Consider the following 18530-nt stretch of genomic DNA (forward strand, 5'->3'; position numbering starts at 1 on the left):
CTTCCAGATGTACATGAAATGTTTGCAAGACTTCTCATGCATATAATTTGATATTTTCATATCTTAGTGCCACCAAGCGATATGGGATTGAAAGCAAAAAAGTTGATCCATGATGACAGGGCATAACAGAGGGTGATGATCTTAATTTCAACTAATATTGAAATGCCACACATGCTTTCTGTCAATAATGGGAAATGGAAAGTTTTCTCCTGGTGCGTTTGTCTTGTCAATTTTACTGGGTCAGCCCATAATGGAAATGCCGTTGTGATGCATGTTTAACAGCTGAATACAACATGTACTTCGAAATCATTTTAAGAAACAGTCCCATTACAATTTCTATTTTATATCCTTTATATGTGTACATTTACACAAAACATTTTAACTTAGCAAACAGAAGAAAAAAAATCTGGATACTTATAAGGGTCAACCTTTTGTTGTGTGTAAGGTTTATTAATGACCAAAAAACATTTATGTAGCCCAATAGTGTCAAAAAGTAGATGGACAACTTTTCTGTAACAAATGCCTTAGACGAGGGACGATACGTCTGAATAAAGGAAATCTGGTTCGTGAGTCTGTGTGATTCTTCTGATTTTCATTCACAGTCTTCAACTTCAGATTTGCTAAAGTTTTTCTTCCACAGACTGTGGGCAGACACGGCTACAGATACAGAAGCAAACTATACAGACATGGTCATAATCCACAATTTAATAACTTGTAAAATCATCAAAAAAAAAAGTCACATGTTGAAATGTTAAAGGAATTACAGGTTTGTCTAGTGCTACACACGGTAGTCTGCCCAAAGGGTATGAGAGTATCTGAAACAAAGCTATCTAAACAAACACTGGTTAAGAAATAAGCTGTACATTTGTACCTCGTCAGGAAAACAGGAGAATGTATGTGCACAATTGTTGTTTACAGGTCACCAGAGAACAGTTCAGGAAACAAAAAAAAAAACCCTACATCTAAAGCCTTTATAAAGTCAACAAAATCAACCAAATTGGATCTTTACAATAATCTAATGGCTATAAGGTTCAGCCAATTAAAAGCATCAGAAAAAAAAAAGTATTTATATTTTTCACTGCAGAGAGTCCGATACTAGAACCTTCCTTTGAAGGGCTTGAATCCTCCGCTGCCACCGGCCATGGGAACATTAGTGATCTGCACAATTCTGTTCATACCAGAGGAGGAATGACTGCAGAAAGAAACAATCAGACAAATCAACACACAGGCAAAAGTCAACATGTTAATGAAAGGTGTAAGACAATGTTATTTAATAAATGTTCCTGTAAATGTGCAAGACTCACGATTCATTAACCACCATGAGTTAATAACCAGCAAACTAACAAGGTGCAGTAAATGATAAAACTATTTGGGCCACAAAGCCGTGTCTATAAGTGGAGGCGGCTGACACCAGAAGCCTTGCGCAGTCAAAAATGTACTCATTCAGATTCATATATGCATGCTAGAACCGCAGGAGTCCTGATAAACTGAAAGATCCTGATTAAAGATAACTAAACAAAACATTCCATTTAGTAGAGACTAACAAAATGTTCATTGCTTCGGTCCATTTAAAACAATTATTAATTTGAACAAAAGAATTAAGAAAACTAACTTGGAGTCAATTATTTATTCATGAAGAGTTGTTTTGTTATTGGATGAGCATTATTCATTATTCCATTATTCAAATGTTTGTACACCAACATAACAAGGCTCCAGACTACAACCAAATAGTCGCCTTTTTTATTTTACTTTTTTTTTTTTAAAAGATGTCGCACTGGTGCAAAATCTTTATATAATTATTTATAATGAATGCACCGGCAATTTCGTTAACAGTGCATCCAGTCAGTCTCTGTTTTTAAGAGAAACATGAAACAGTGGACGAAACAAATAACAAAACTGCACTACTCGTTTGAACTGTGCAGTGCTTCGAGTGTAGAGTCTGGTTTAATACTTGCAAAGTCAGAATTTGTGCGAAGGTGCGTGCAGCAAAATAATGGAATACTGAAGAAACAATGGATGGTTTTCGAGCTAAAGTAAAAGACTACTTCTTAAACCAGAGAAGGTGAACATGTTGGTATTCTTGTGAGAAAAAAGCATGCTAGCACCGTCACCAACAACAAGTTTAGTTTTACTTTTCATCAGTGTTAATTTCGTTGACTAAATATTTTCGTCATTATTTTCGTCACGAATATATTTTTGCGGACGAAAACGAAACGAAAACTAAAAAAGAAGGCACTGATGGAGACTAAAACTATGACTAAATTGATTGACATTATCGTCAACGAATAAAGGACGAGACGAAAATAGACTGTGACGAAAATCAAATCAGCAGACGGGAGAGATGCGAGGAGAACCGGCAAAACGGAACAGTCGAGACTGCATGAGAGAAGAGAACCAATCCAAGCCTGACTTATTGAGTGAGACGTGAAGCGAAGGTTTTCAGTTTTTAAATGAGCTCCCGGGAAGTCGGCATTCGAAGAGGTGATGTCTAAAAGAGCGACAAAATGTCCACAGCTCACTTCACGTTTGACGACGAACAAAACAAAACAAAGTGTAAAGCACGCGGAGCACTCATTCGTGGCAAGAATACAACCAATTTGAAAAGACATTTACAGACGAGCCACTCTGACATTTTCTCAAATGTAATTTCACAACGATGTTCTTTTGTTTATTGAGCTAAGCAAAATTGGAAGACTGCAGTGCGTAGATGTTGTAGCATTAAATATTACGAACTGAAAAGTACTGTAAAATAGCCCCTTCTTCAAGTTAGATGAGAGCACAATACTAATACGTAATATTATGATACATACATTTGATTAATACTAATGTTTAGTATATTTTATAATGTTCTACTTGTTGACAATATCACAAATATTTCTATATTAGTCATGTGAAACGTGAATGTTCACATCCTATCATTATACATACTAATCTAGCAATATTGTAGTATTTAAAACATACAATATTGCTAGAAAAATGAATACCTTATAAAATCTTGTTAATTTTTTTATCCACCCAACTTATTAAATATTTACTTTAAATGTATGCACTTATTGTTCAGCTCAGCTGTAAGCTTTAAGGTCCTGGACCTAACTTTATTTTTCTTTTATTGATGGTCAATTGGCAGCGAGTTATTGTTTACATTATCATGACAGTGTTTGTTGCTGCATAAAAGCTTTTGAATCGAAATAAAGACACAGTTGTGTTGAAATAAAGTTGAATTTGTGTTTTATATATTTTGGTTAAGTTTGTTTCCTATACCAGTGTAAAAAATTGTCTAGTAAATCTGTTATTGATTTTAGTCTTATTTTAGTCGACTAAAATACCAAGCAATTTTAGTCGACTAAAATAAGACTAAAATTAAAACAAATCAGATGACTAAAACTTGACTAAAACTAAAAAGAATTATAGTCAAAAGACTAAGACTAAAACTAAATTAAAATTTCGTGTCAAAATTAACACTGCTTTTCATTTAATCTTGAAAAGCTGATCTTTTGAGTTCACCTTGTTATGTATGCTCCCTTTTTTTATTTGATTCCTCTGTGTTTGCCAAACGTTCTGTAATTTATTAGTCTGTATATAATACAGCATGTGCTTTATGTCATGCCTCATCTTATTAGTTTTTGTTAATAAACGTTTTGTAAGCTAGTCATTGTATCTTAACGTTCTGTTGTAATACATTTTTTTAAATATATATTGCGACCAAATCATAAGCTCTTGTGACCAACAGAGAAAGTTACTCACAAAAAAGCGACCAGTGGGAAGAATGGGTCTAGAGCACTGTAATGTGGTTGAAAAGACTTAACTTAATTTAACAAACACCGCAGCTGCACTCTCTGGAGCAAAAGGCAGTATGAACACAGAACTTGCATGCATGATGATCATACCATCAAAGGTTTTACCAAAGTCCCTAGTCTTTGGTTTAGTGCATGTTTCACATCGCAATTGTCAGCATATCATGAGCAGTCACTGCCCATGTTAAATGAATGCAAGTTCACATCGTAAGCCTGACAGCTGACCCACTCATTCATTAACCTGGGCAGTGAACTGCTCTGCAGACTGATACTGGTAAAAATAACCTTAGCTGAATCATAAGATTGATTAGCGTGGAAGTTTGAATCGGGATTGTAATCTTAATTAATAGTGCAGCTCAAATGCATTCTGTATATGCATGATCAAAACAAACCTGGAGTGTGGTGCCATCATGCCGGGTCGACTGTCCCCCATTCGGTGGCTATCTGTGAATCCTCCGCTTTGTGAGCCCGCTGCCCCGTGCCATTCTTTCCTGGGGCCCTGATCACGTCCATGCCGCTCCACCACCACCTGTCTGCCACTGCCAAAGTGTTGCTAAAAGGAAGGATATATGGGGTTAAAATGTTATATCTTGGAACATGAAGAACGTGTCAGAGGCATGTTATGTACATGTTATGTACTACCTGCTCCCCTATGACCACAGGTCTGCCACTGTCTCGGCTGTTGAAGCTGGTTCTGCCACGGCTAGCTGTGGGCACCCCTCTCAAGACAGGTCCGGGACCCTCTCTGCCTGGACGTTCTGTACGCATACGTGCTGCTCTGTAATACAGTCATCAGAAATCACTGATTACCAGCTGCTAGAGGAGAGCCAGGCCTCAAGCATTAGTCTTTGATAGCGTTCTAGACCAGGGCTATTCAATTGGTGGCCAATCATTTTAATCAGGCCCGAGGGAAGAGTACATGCAGGTCGCACACATGTCTTGAATTGATTTAGCACTAATTCGTTTGTCCACAAGGTGGCATCACTGTTGTGTTGATTTACAGCCAAAAATCACTGTCACTTCCGGGGCTTGATCGTGCCTCGCCGGGGCTTCCTCGGGGCCAACGGCCAGGGTTTTTTGGCCCGACGAAAACCTTGGGCCAAAGCGGGCCAGCTGAGGCTAGAGGAGAGGTTATGAACAAAGGCGGAGTTTCTCCGTGTCTAGAGAGCGTCAGCGCGGATCATTTCAGAAAGATAACAGCTTTAACAGCAGTATTAAAGACTTTTTAAAATAAGTTGAGCTCAAAACTCACTCTTAGTCAGCAGCAAGTGTTTGAAATAACTCGATCCGATGTGGATTATAATCACTAAACAAGGCAGAAATATTTATAAGCGATTTATAAGCGATGTAAAAGACTATGCACGCTAAACATTAACGTTAGCATAGTAAACATGGTAAATATGACCGCTTGGATAAATCAGACGTCAGCTTATTCTCTATCACAATTGTGTATTTATTAAGTAACATTTTATCTGTCTTCTCGTTTCGTGAGTTTAGCCCCATGTTGCTTATCATCAAAATATAATAATGATTTTTTTTTCGGGAGCTTTTATAAAAACAGAGTCTGCGCTGCGGATCATTTCAGAAAGATAACAAGATATTTTGATGATATGCAACGTGGAGCTAAACTCACGAAACGACATAAAATGTTACCAGCATTAAACACTTTTTAAAATAAGTCAAACTCAAAACTCACTTTCATTCAGCGTCGAGTGTTTGAAATAACTAGATCCAATGTGGATTATAATCACGTAAACAAGGAAGAAATATTTATAAGCGATGTAAAAGATATGCAAGCTAACCATGTTACCATAGTAAACATGGTAAATATGACCGCTTGAAGAAATCAGACGTCAGCTTCTTATTCTCTGTCACAATCGTGTATTTATTTAGTAACTTATATTATCTGTCACAAGCCTCGTCTCAAGAGTTTAGCTCACGTTGCCTATCATAAAAAAAATATAATAATGTTTTTTGTTCGGGAGCTTTTATAAAAAAATTGAGATATTATCATTCATTCAAACAGACTCGACTGAATAAGCAGGCTATTTTCATAAGCGTTAAAAATAAATAAAATATAAGTAAGTGTATTTATGTGTGATTAATTTTGAATCCTGATAAATTAAATCAATACGATCAATGTATCACTTAAAACATCGATGCTTTTGAATTTTTGAATATAACAAAGCATGCAAACAAACGGCCGCTTTTATCATCTTCGTTTTGTGATCGCGCATGTTCCAGTGACTTTTTAGTTTTCAGATAACTTCTCTTTGTTGGTGAAATGATGTGGTTGCATGACGTTGTTCTGAGAGGCGTGTAAAGGGCGTGTTTTAGTGATGCGCAGTGGAGCTTCAGGCCCTGACTGTGGAAACCCTGCGCTATATATTGGCTTCGGTGCTACTGGCCCGAGGCTATTAGTCCCGCCCGGCCCGCTTTAAGCCCTGGCTCGCACTGGCCCGACAGTGGAAATGCGGCTATTGTATTGCAACCCCTGAATCAGCTCTGCTCTAACTGCTTGCTAATTTGTAATGTAATACTTTAATGAATGACTAAAGAAATACAGTTCTTTATTTATATAAAAAATATCTCCAGTGAAATTCAGTAACTAAGTTAATTCTATAAAATTACTTATACCATATAATCTTGTCTGCTGAAAAAAACAAAAAACAAAAAAAAAACAAAGAAAATTATATTAGATTCCATGTTTAGACATTTTGTTTGACATCTTCACTTGGTGATTAATTTCACTTATGTCCGTTTTAGAGACGTTACAACTTTTTGATACAGCTCTAATTTGTTTTCTTTTGGAAATGTTTAATTTATACTGAATGCATTTATGACTGTAAAGCATGTCTGTGTGTGTCAAAATCTAAAATACAAAATTGATCTAAAAAAATTGTGATAGGTTTTTTTTGTCCATATCACACGGCCCTAGACAGAAAGCTCTCAGACTAAATCTAAAATATCTTAAACTCTTCCAAAGATGAACGGAGGTCTTACGGGTTTGGAATGACATCAGGGTGAGTCATTAATGACAATTTTCATTTTTGGCTGAACTAACCCTTTAAAGTTTTCAACAGGTAATAAATAACCAAATCTCGATTCCCCACCCTAGAGGACAGGAAGCACATACAGAAATGTATTCATACCTGACATCTCCTTGTTTTGAATTCATTCCCCCATCAGTCTTCCAGCCAGTGTGGCTGCCGTCTCTGGGGGTACGAGAGTGGGCAATGGCGGGAGGTTGCACTCTGCCACCAGCTGGACGATCAGGCATAGACACCGGTCTGCGCTCATCACGGTCACGGATCTCTCTGCGATCACTGTCTCGCAGCTCTGTACGAGGTGGAGGTGGTGCTCTCCGCACGGTTTCAAAGTTTTTAGGAAAGCGCTCAAACCCAGAACCTTCACGCCGAGGAGCAGGTCGACTCTTCTTTGATTCAGGTTCACCCTCAAACCGGTTGCGTCTGCAAAAAACAAGAAAAACATTCACTTTGCTGCAGAATCACACATTGGAACGTGTGCTAATTTAGTAGGTCAGCGCTACCTGTATTATGTTCTCACATATTCTAGTTTGACTAAAAGTGTCTGCTAAAAAGATTAAACAGAAGCTAAAATTTTTCGGCTGTGGGTTGGTCTCTTCTCCTGCCTTTTCTATTGTGTTTGGGTATTGCATTTTTATTCATGAATGCCTACCTATCAAAGTTGTTAGACTGCACCGTTGAGGTCTGTTGGTATCGGTTCCGGTCTCTAGAGTTGAAATTATTAAAGCGGTTCTGTTGTCGATTGTTGTAATCTCCCCCTTGACTGATCCGCCCCTCTGGCCCAGTCTGCATTTTTTTACCACTATTCCAGTACGGGTCTTCCCTCCTGCACAGACGGAGAAGAAAAAACAACTACATTGACCATTTTGAACCTTAGAGACCACTAGACCCTAAAAATAAAAATCTAACAGTATTGTTCACACACCTTTGGTCAACATCACGTCCCCTCTTTAGGTTGTTTCGTTTCTCCTGTTCGTAACGCAACTGCTCCTGCTGCCGTCTCAGCTCCTCACGTTCACGAGCCAAACGCTCTGCTTCCTTGCGTCGCTCCTGCACACACAAATTTTCAGCACGTCAATGTAAAAACTAAATCCCAGCTTCGAGTTCCCACAAGCAGGTGTATCGTGTCTGTACCTGCTCTATACGGATCCGCTCCCGTTCCAGTCTCTCTCTCTCCATGCGCTCACGTTCAAGTTTTTGTCTTTCCATCTCCAGCCTTTGCCGTTCTCTTATCAGGTTCTCCCGTTCCTCACGCTCACGCATAATACGGATGCGTTCCCTCTCCCGGCGCTCTCGTTCTGCTACCTCACGCCGTCTGGACATCATAAAACAGCGTTACAAAATGCAGCTTAAGCACTTTGCCAATTTATTTGCAAATAAAAATGAATGTATGTCTACCTGCGCAGTTCCATAGCTCTGCGAACGTGTTCCATCCGGACCATGCGTTCACGCATCCTCTGTTCCTTCAACTTCTCAAACGGAAGGATATCTTTGTTGCCACCTTTGTTAAGCATGGGACGGCCTTTGACCATCTGCAAGTATGTTAAAGTACAAGTCAAACAAAATACTAAAGAGATTTTATAGTTTATGGTCTTACTAATTCAGATCATGTTTTCAAAGTTAACGGTTTAGGTCTTCTCAGTAAATAGTTAACCAACCTCCTCAGGTGGTATGAACCCTCTTGGGCGTCTGTTCATCATGATGGGTGGACCAGGCTGTAGAGAAAGAAACAATCAGACAACTTGGCGTTCATAAAAACTTCTTTACAGGAAAATACAGTGCATACTGAGGATGTCTGTAGTACCTTCTCAAACCTCCCGCCCCTTCTGAAAGGGGGACGTGATTTATTGAAGTTTTGCCCTCCTTTTGCTTTGTTGATCACCATCATATTGCCTGGACTCTTTCCTGTGGATTGGAAGATATTAAAAGCATAACTATAAAGTTGAAATTTTCTTAAACTTCCTCAGTTGGTGAATACAATCAAACTGTAACATACGTCCATGTTTCTTCTCATCTTTCTTTGCTGCATCGGCTCCTAAACTGGAAGATGGTACATCAGATTTGTTGGTTTTGGAGTCCTGTTTTTTTATGTCTTTGCTGTCCTTCTCAGACGTTTTTTCTGATTTCTTCTCCTCCTTCTTGGATGAAACGGGTGTTCTACTGAACATAAAGGAAGGAATAACCAATGCAACTGACACTCCTCTTCTTTAAAATAATGGAAAGAGACTCAAACTAGATGAACTCTTACTTGCTAGAAGTTTTTGCTCCAATTGGAGTACGCTTTTCTCCAGAAATTTTAGTGGAACTTGTCTTCTCTTCTCCCTCTTTCTTGGCGAAGTCCTTTTTGAATGGGTCAGTTTTCACCTATGAAGTTGTTACCACGAGACCAGAGTTCAAGTTTCAAATACTTTTACCCCCCACAAAAGCACACAGTGTTGATTCTGTAGCATACAAGTTCTTACCCGGTCCACAGATATCTGTTGTCCATGGAGTTCTGTGTGGTCCAAATTAGAGATGCACCTGGTCACTTCTGCGCTGGATGACATGGTAACTAATCCATAACACTTGGCTCCTGGGCTACGAGCATTGGTGACCACTTTGGCACTAAAAACCTATATTGAATCAATATAAAAAAAATAAAAAAATAAAAAACATTTTGAAAAAGCATGCGACCTCAATCCCTAATCACAAACATATTAATTATAAGCTAGTGCCTATTTGTTGCATACAAAGAGACTTCACCTTTCCATATTTGCCAAAGAGGTTCTTGAGATCAGCTGCTTTGGTGTTGGACGACAGGCCACTCACCCACAGATTGCGGGAAGAGCTGGTATTGCTGCTGTCACTTCCTGAAGTCAGATATAAGGCTTTATAAGACACTCTACTTTAACGACAACTTTTGAATCAGAGCAAAATAAGATTTCAAATAATTATGCTTATAGTTGTCTTAAATTTCAGATTTAAAAAATTGATAATACTGGTGTTTTATCACTTAGACCCATTAAGGCAAGTCATACCTTTTTCATCTTTCGTAGTCTTTGCATCTCTGTCTTTTGAAGAGCTAAAATGTAAATATTACGAGAGTGACAAAAAGAGAGAAATACTATAAGTATCAGAGTATGAGAGAAGACTGTGGGCATCGAGTTACATCTCCAAACAACAAAAGGTTATACAAATGTTTGGTGCATTACAGAAAAAGAACAAAACAAAAATCCCCATAGGCAAGGCTTGCACTCGGACAAACTCCAATAAGGCTTCTTTTTCTTGCTTTTCCACAGGGACAAGGTGGGTCAGGTTTTCTGCCAATTTATCCCTTGACCAATGACATCCTCAGGAGGGTGTTCAACTTCAGAGAGAATCACTTCACTGGACTGACAAACCCCTCTGACATCACTGGAACTATTGCTTATTTTTTTTAACCCATTAGTAGTGACTGGAAAAGCAAGTGCTGGAAATGTGTGCGTAACAGGTGTTTTTTTCAGCTCCTTGTTTAACTCCACCAATTACCAAACTCGGAAAAAAAAGGCAAACCAAACCAAAAGAGCAAAACCAAAGGCAGGGATTAGGTACAATGAACAACTTGTTATGGAAAAAATTCTTGCCGCTACCCACAATGATGAGTTCTTAGTGAGCTGGAACTTTGCAGTAGTATCTTAAAGAACTGACATAGAAAGACAAACCTCTTTGCTTGACCTGTCGCCCCAGTTGAAGAGGGGCCTTTCTTCCCAGAATCTTTTTCCTTGTCTCCCATTTCTCCTTTCTTCGAGGCTTCTCTGCTGTCCTTCTTGGCGGCGTCAGACATCAGCCCGTCATCTCTCTTACCATCCTTGTGGCCTTCTTTTGCTTCAGTCAGCGAGTCTGTCTCCTGCCCCATCTCAGCAGTGGCCTCAAGCTCTTCGCAGCTCTTGTCTGGCTCAGAATCTGGAAGTTTCACATGTTTACCTGTTTCCAGGAGATCATCGCCATCTACATCCAGCGTGATGGCATCTTCGGCTTGGATGGTGACGGATATATTGTCATCCTCAACTTCTTTTATGGACTCCGGAGGAGGTTCGCTCTCCAATGCCTCCATTTCTGGGATTTCAGGCTCGGCTTCTTTCTCAGCCTCAATCTCCGCATCAGGTTCGGACTCGGGCTCTGGGTCCACCTCTGCCTCAGGCTCAAGATCAGGCTCGACTCCTGCCTCAGCCTCAGGCTCTGCAAGGCCATCTTCACAGGAGGTGGTTTTAGAATTGTCACGAGTAGCATCATCAGTATCAGTTACATCTGAGGGATTTAATAAGCATAAAACATGGCAAAAAAAACACATTGTTTAACATTCAAATCTCTGTGCTACGTGACCTAAAAAGTACAACAAAAGAGCAAGTTTAATGTTAGTGGTCATCGTGGGTGAGGAAACCACAGGTAAACATAAAAACACATTCCTTAGAGTACAATGAAGAGGTTGAACAATCTTCTCATTATGATGAACATCACTATCTTGGTCCACATTTTGAAGGTTCCACAACTGGGTGACATCGACACACTTCTCTGCTCTACAGACATGCAATCAGCCTGAGTGAAGCCTCAAATCTATTCCATAATGCGATTCCTCCTGCCAGATGTCAGTGTCTTGTGGTCACATTGAGAGTCTTATTACAAACACTTCTGCTGACCGTCCATCTCGTTTTACAGCTGATGGAGGCCAATCAAAAACAGGGTGCCAAATCTTCTCTGATCCGTTGGAGGAAATCTAGCCTTGTTCACAGTACTCTGTCCAGTAACACGGGTAAAAATGGATGTCCACACTTGAATGTATTCAAAGCACAAGCAGTTATGTTGATGTCCACTTAAGCCATGTCGGCCTTATTGCAGTCAGAAAGAAGTGTCAAGACTTTTGAGAACGAGGTTCATGTGTCCTATTCTGAGCAGTCAACAAAGGCATGCAGCCTGTCGCAGTCTCCATTGCAGGAGGTAGTCCAGTCTCAACAGAAAGAAAGAGGCAGCCTGTTGAAGCTTGGATGGTGTTCTGAACAGAGGAAACGCTCTGAAGAGGTCTCCTCTTGCTGATGAAATGTGGTGGCAGGGTAATGTGCTCTTGAACGAATTAGATGATGGAGATTAGGAGGATCACTGATGTTAACACAAATGGTGAAGTGTTATCTGTCCTTTGATGCACAAACATGTTCCGGATGGGACGCTTTAATGTCCGTGATTTGTGCAAAACCTGCTTTTTAACGTGCCTGACTAGAACGTTGCGATTGAAAAACAGCAAAAGAAAAAGGAAGCAAGAGACGTCCAACCGTCTGAAGCCTAAAAAACTAATATTACATCTCCACCCCAATAAGTGACCAGACATACCTTTTTCAGATTCCTCTTCCTCAGTTTCCTGAAAATAAAAACAAAAATTATATAAGAATTTATATAAAGTTCTAAAGAATGGGGAGGGGTCATTACTGATACTTAGAATCGCACATTCAGTGGCAATAAAACAAACAGCATTTTTATATTCTCCTTTTGAAATTTTGGGTAGGTCACAAATGGTATTTCCAAAAATATGCACTTAAAAGCTTAAAAAGATGATTTTGCCAGAAGCTTGTAAACCATTTAAATACATTTTAAAAGAATTTATTAAACCATAAATATATACTACCATTCAAAAGTTTGGTGTCGCTTATTTTCACCAAGGCTACATTTACTTGATAAATTCAGAAGAAACAGTAATAATGAGAAATATTACAATTTAAGATATGTTGGTTCGGTGGTTTGGGAAACATTTATTATTACCACAGTTGAAAACAGTTATGCTAGATAATACTTTTGTGGAAACTGATTCAATTGCTTTCAGGATTCTTTGGTGAATATAAAGTTCAAAAGAACAGTGTTTATACGAAACAAAAAAATACTAGTATAAAAGACATGTATTGGGGCATTTGACCGTTACACGAACAGGGACTTAATTGTGATTACACTCTAAATAAATAGACATCAATATGGAGCTGCTCAAAGGGGTTGAGGACCGGGCTCTGTGTGGCTCATTTGAGTTTTTCCAGACCAAACTTCTCTCTTTATGGACCTTGCTTTGTGCACTGTGGCCCAGTCATGCTGGGAAATAGAAAAGGTCCTTCCCCAAACTGCTATGTACCCCAAAATTGGATACATAGCATTGTCCAAAGCATCCTGGTATGCGGATGCAGAAAGATTTCCCTTCACTGGAAATAAGGAGCTTATCCCAACCTCTGAAAAATGGCCCCATATCATTATCATTCCTCGACCAAACGTTACATTTGATACAATGCAGTCGGGCAGATAACATTCTCCCAGTATCCATCAAACCCAAACTGCCAAACAGAACTCGTTTTCACTGCTCCAGACTCAGAGTCCAGTGGCAGTGTGCTTCACACCACTCCATCTGATACTTGCCATTGTACTTGGCAATGTACACAGTTTTTGTGATATTAATGCTGGTGGATGTTTGGAGCTCTTCAGCCATGGAATTAGCTGAGTTTTGGCAACTTTTATTCATCATGCACTCAGTATCACATAGTCTTCCACTTTTTGCAAAAAAATACCACATAGTTCACTGTGAAATATCTAGAAATTTCACCAACTGCTCACAGTACCACACTTAAAAAAATAAAACTGTTCAGATATCAGTGCATGTTATACCTGTGACTTATTACAATGTGACAGTACATAATTGCTTCAATTGATGTTACATCTTTTTAAATCTATAGTTGATTTTATATTCATTGCCAATGTACTAACATCTCAACTTAGGATGAAATGGCTCGTTTAAGAAGATAATTAGGCAACCTTCTACGGACACCTTGGCAATGGAATCGCCATTAGCTGATAAATGTTTTAGTTTACTCGCCAGACCATTATTTTGTGTATTTGGTTTATCAGAATGTTGAAAAGTTTTAATGTTGAAAAAACATTTTTCAAATACTGTACATTATTATAGGTCCTCTATGCCCTGCCTCTCTAACGCGTCGCTTTCTACGTCCCTCCTTCTGACAAGAGCAGTCTGCTCTGATTGGCCAGCTGACCCAGTGCATTGTGATTGGCCAAACACCGCAAGCACTTGTCACAGATGTAACGCCCTTTCCATAATAGCAAGCTTCATATTTAAAAAAAAAAATTACAGTTAATGTTCTTAGTTTTACCATCAGTTCAAGCACGAAAGGGGAACAGAGTGGTGAAGCTTGTATGTGTTTGCAGTACACAAACCACAGATGGTTAAGACAGCTGACTCCACCATGTGACCCTGACACTCTCTCTCTATCACACACAAACGCGATGCTCAAAACTCAGGATTTGAACAGTCAATAGCAAATACTTATACTAACACTAATAACAAAACATACTTCCAGTAGCTGATTCAGAAGCACCATACTGTCGTAGCAAAGTCAGTATTACCTCCTCTCCCAGGTTCACGAAACGGTAATCGATTAAATGTGTTGCTGTTCTGTTGCAAGTAATCTTAAAGATTCCTAAATGCCAAATAAAGTGCTTTTGCTTTCGCCTAGAAACACATAGCAGCTCCCTGATATGGCTGCTTCAACACTAACTGTAGTTTGTTCATAGTTTGGTTGGTCCTGCGACTTATAGTCAGGTGCGACTTATTTATCAAAATTTATTTAACATGAACAGAGAAATGAACCAAAAGAAAACATTGCCATCTCCAGCCGCGAGGGGGCGCTCTATGCTGCTCAGTGCTGCTGTAGTCTACACTGAAAACAGAGCGCCCTCTCACGGCTGTAGACGGTAATGTTTTCTCTTGGTGCTTGGTTCTAAATAAATGCGACTTATAATCCAGTGCGACTTATATAGGTTTTTTCCTCATCATCACGTATTTCAGTACTGATGCGACTTATACTTAGGTGCAACTTATAGTCCGAAAAATACGGTACTGATAAGATACTAATACGAATTCTACTAAAAACAATATCAAATGCACTATGGATTAATGAGCTGCTGGACAAAATTTCATATCTCGATTTTCATGCCAGATATCTCGATATCGATACCATATGACTACGTGTTCTTTTGCTAAGCACGACCTGCACAACACGTCACTTTGGTTTACATCGTCTTTTCTGAATCCAAAATACTTCCAAATTATGGAAGATGATTTATGTTTTGGCACCAAGTCATATTCTGCACTGCCACCGGCCACATTATCTCCCGCACTCATTTATTTCTTTCTAATTTATTCGCTGTCTCTGTACAGTGTGCATAGACGTTGGAACAGGGGGGGCTGGGGGGACGGCCAGAGATGGCGCGCTCAGAGCTAGTGCTGTCACTTTTGTGAAAAAATCATTTTCGATTTTTAAGTCATAAGTGTTCATTGAATCGATTGTAAAATCGATTTTCCATGTCAAAAAAAAAAAAAAGGTTTCGTTTTTCAACGTCAAATAACGGACGAACGTAAACAGAGCGCTGGAAACGCACAAGTCAGCAATATTTCTTATTTATTGGCATGAAGTTTCGTGAAGAATAACAAACGGCAACAGCAGGAGTGCAACATTCTCGAAAAAATATATATGCAGAGGGGACGGCTGCCATAACAAAAGAAAAACATCACTGCAGGCTTCAACCCGGCTGCATTTATGATTTAGGCAATTCAAAAATCTCCAAGATTATTTTTAATAATGATTCAATCCATTTAAAAAAACTGTTCAAAAAATGAAACTTTAAATGGACTTGAGAACAGGCCATGTGTGTTTTATTATTGAACGTAACCGACACTAGGCAGGCATATTGTAATGCGCGAAAAGGCGCAAAATAAGGCCATTACAAATTTATTGGACAGGAAAACAAGTCGATCAACATTTTCCGGGTCCAGAGCAGAGCGTTTTTTATTCACTATGATGTCCCAGGGACACTCAGGTACAGCTGCGCACGGTGAGGGTATTACTGCCAATTTCCACCACAAAAGCCGGTTGCTGTCAGCTTGCAATGGTCCTTTGCATAACTCATAACTCGTCTACAGCGCCGCGAGACCTCCATACCTTACATATTCTATTCCCAGTTCACCAGCCACTTACTTTTAAGTATTTCGGGAGAAGTGGATGAATTCACGTGTTGTAAACAGAAGTTGTAAATCCAACAGATCCGATTCTCTGAACTGCGTCTGGGGCACAAAATAACATGGCGGCGCCCATCACGCATACAGCTCAACTAACGCAATCTTTATAAAGGTGTTTAAACAACAATATACTTCCACTTGCATGTATTTGACAATCGGAATATAAGATATTTCATGCCATAACTAATACATTTGTGAATATTCTGAATAAAAAAGGAAAAATGATATAAAAGCAGATCATCATTCATTCAGCACTGTTGCTGCTGCGGTTTGTCACGTGACAAGCAATGACGCGTCACCATGGAAACACCGCCCCCCTCTCACAATATAGTTCCCACGTCCCTAGTGTGTGCACGCTGGCTTTAGCGGTGCAGTCAAGGGCACTCGTAAAACTGATGTTTGTTGTGACTGCCAGAGTTGTATGCAGGGCGAGCGCGGAGAGGGGAAATCTATATCGTCTATATCGTTGCTTTTTTCGATATTAATATCTTGAAAGTTCATATCTAGATATAGATACGATAACGATATATCGTTCAGCCCTAATTGGTTTGCTAAAATCAAAAAAGGGATGATAATAGGTGAGCACCAGTCAATGAGATTGCCATTTGCACATTAGTTCCGCCCACAACCAGAAAACATGGAAGTACTTAAAGCTGAAGAATTCCAAAGGAACATTGTTATTCTGACAGGAAAATATAACAAAGAATATACATGTACGTTTACATGTAGCGTGTTTATTCTACATGTTCAGTAAAACTCTCTTTTTATGTGTGTGTGAGAAAACGACGGTAAGACGTGTGCCATTACACTAAAGTTTACAGAACGTCAAATACAGGTGCACTGCACATCCATTCAGATGGAGAGTGAAACTCTGAAGCACTCAGTCAGAGATCAGCTAGTGTAAATGTGCTTAACTTATACTTAGCCTCTAACTCACACAATGGTGAGTAAAATCTAAGGATTTATTAGCCAGTGGCTAATAGACATCACTTAATCGCCCAGAGTGATGATTTAGTTGCATATGGGAGTGATTTACTCGCAATGTAGAGGGTTATTAGGCAATGTACCACTACATCTTCAAAGAATGCAACATACATTATATAATACTTTTATATACTGTTCATAAAAATTCTAATATGGAGATGTAATTTATCAAATGATATAAGTCTTAAGAATTATCTTGGCCTAATACAGTATTTTTTGCAGATTTTTATAAAATGGTACGTAACATGCATTCTAACATCTTGATCTTACATTAGTCCAGTTTCAATGAAACCAACACATTGCAATAATTCCTCTCCATACCTTAGAGAAGGATTCCTCCTCCATGATGGTGTCAGCTTCCAGATCGGTCTTCTTTCCTGCAGATGTGCAATAAAGCAATTCGGTCAACTTTATTAAAAAAAGACATGGGAGAGTAAGAGTTCTGAGAGTGGGGTTTTACCTTTAGATTTGCTGTGTTTTCTCGTGGGTGTGTCAACTGATGCGGTGATCTCAATGTTGTCTGGATCTCCTCCTTCATCTTCTATTGCCTTCACAAAAGAACACGCGATCATTCAGATGATTACAGGAATTTCTGGTTAATAATACAGATCACACTGTGCTTTGCATAAATGATGTCTGATAGTGCAGCTGGTAAACACATGGCACGCAGAGGATTTTAACAAAAAAAAAAAGTTTAAACAAATTTGTAATAAACCATATTTGAGCTAAAGTTATGCACAATGGGCATTGATAAAACTCGACCACTGATATGCATCCAATTGTTTTCTATATAGTAACAAATATTTATTTATATTAATAAACGCACCATTATTATATTTGATCATTCAACTGTTAAAGACTACACATAAATATTGTAAATTAAGAGGGTGAATTGGTTTAAAGCTGCAGCAAAAGACCCAAGCGCGTTGTCGCGGCATTCGCTTGCTAACGTAATTTAGCCTGCTTCACAAATGCTCATGGATTGGTTTCTGTAAATGTTCCACGTAAATTAGATCACGCTTGGTGTCCACCTGCGGGCATTAAATATGTGTTGTTATTTAAAGCATTAAATCAGTCAGGAATGCAAACATATTTAATGATACAAATGGCTATGCTAACCCTGTAGCCAACAAGCTAGCTCGCGAGCATTTGTCCACACGCCACCACGATTTGCTGTTTTAAATAAAATTTACCTGCTTCAGTCTTGCGATGAGTGTATTTTTTACCCCAGCAACATCAAAATTCCTACGTTTGAGTTCGGATTTGAGGTCTACCACACGTAAATCTGTAATCTTCTTAGACTCCGCTGAAATGGCCCCCGACGCCATTTTACCTGCGTAACTGACTGAGACTGAGGCTGTTGCTAGCATAGGTTGCTAGTGACGATGATCTTCGGCTTTTGAACCGGTTCTTTTTCGTGAACAGGTTGAACCGGTTCACCAAATGGACTGAATCGTTCGAAACAGTTCGAGTCAGCTCTGATCCTAAAATTTGTCACTCTCGGACTATCCCTACCACTCGAAATAAACCAATATCCCGGAGTATATTACTCCTGTAACTCCGACAGCACTAAACCATACTGTGCAGAACGAGAGAAGCGATGAGCACGAGTATGGAGCTTATAATAGGACA

At 39.1% G+C, this 18530-nt stretch overlaps 1 protein-coding gene across 2 annotated transcripts; it reads right to left on the minus strand.

Annotated features, from left to right (window-relative positions):
• Positions 1-339: 339 nt before the first annotated feature.
• LOC113051526 (SAFB-like transcription modulator) lies at positions 340-18246 on the minus strand. Of its 2 annotated transcripts, none has more exons than XM_026215353.1 (20): positions 18092-18246; positions 17359-17446; positions 17220-17275; positions 12182-12209; positions 10522-11107; positions 9859-9902; positions 9584-9690; positions 9304-9453; positions 9090-9205; positions 8838-8998; positions 8646-8746; positions 8500-8556; positions 8240-8373; positions 7976-8156; positions 7767-7891; positions 7494-7667; positions 6947-7264; positions 4437-4572; positions 4187-4347; positions 340-1192 (listed from the first exon to the last, which is right to left on the minus strand). In XM_026215353.1, exons 1-20 carry the CDS (start codon positions 18224-18226, stop codon positions 1096-1098), a joined length of 2955 nt encoding a protein of 984 aa, XP_026071138.1. In that variant the 5' UTR covers positions 18227-18246; the 3' UTR covers positions 340-1095. The 2 variants fall into 2 exon arrangements, with proteins under 2 accessions (XP_026071138.1, XP_026071137.1); XM_026215352.1 differs by having other exon boundaries at positions 8838-9001.
• Positions 18247-18530: the final 284 nt, after the last annotated feature.

Source organism: Carassius auratus, chromosome 32, assembly GCF_003368295.1.
Source record: "Carassius auratus strain Wakin chromosome 32, ASM336829v1, whole genome shotgun sequence".
Lineage (NCBI taxonomy): Eukaryota > Metazoa > Chordata > Actinopteri > Cypriniformes > Cyprinidae > Carassius > Carassius auratus.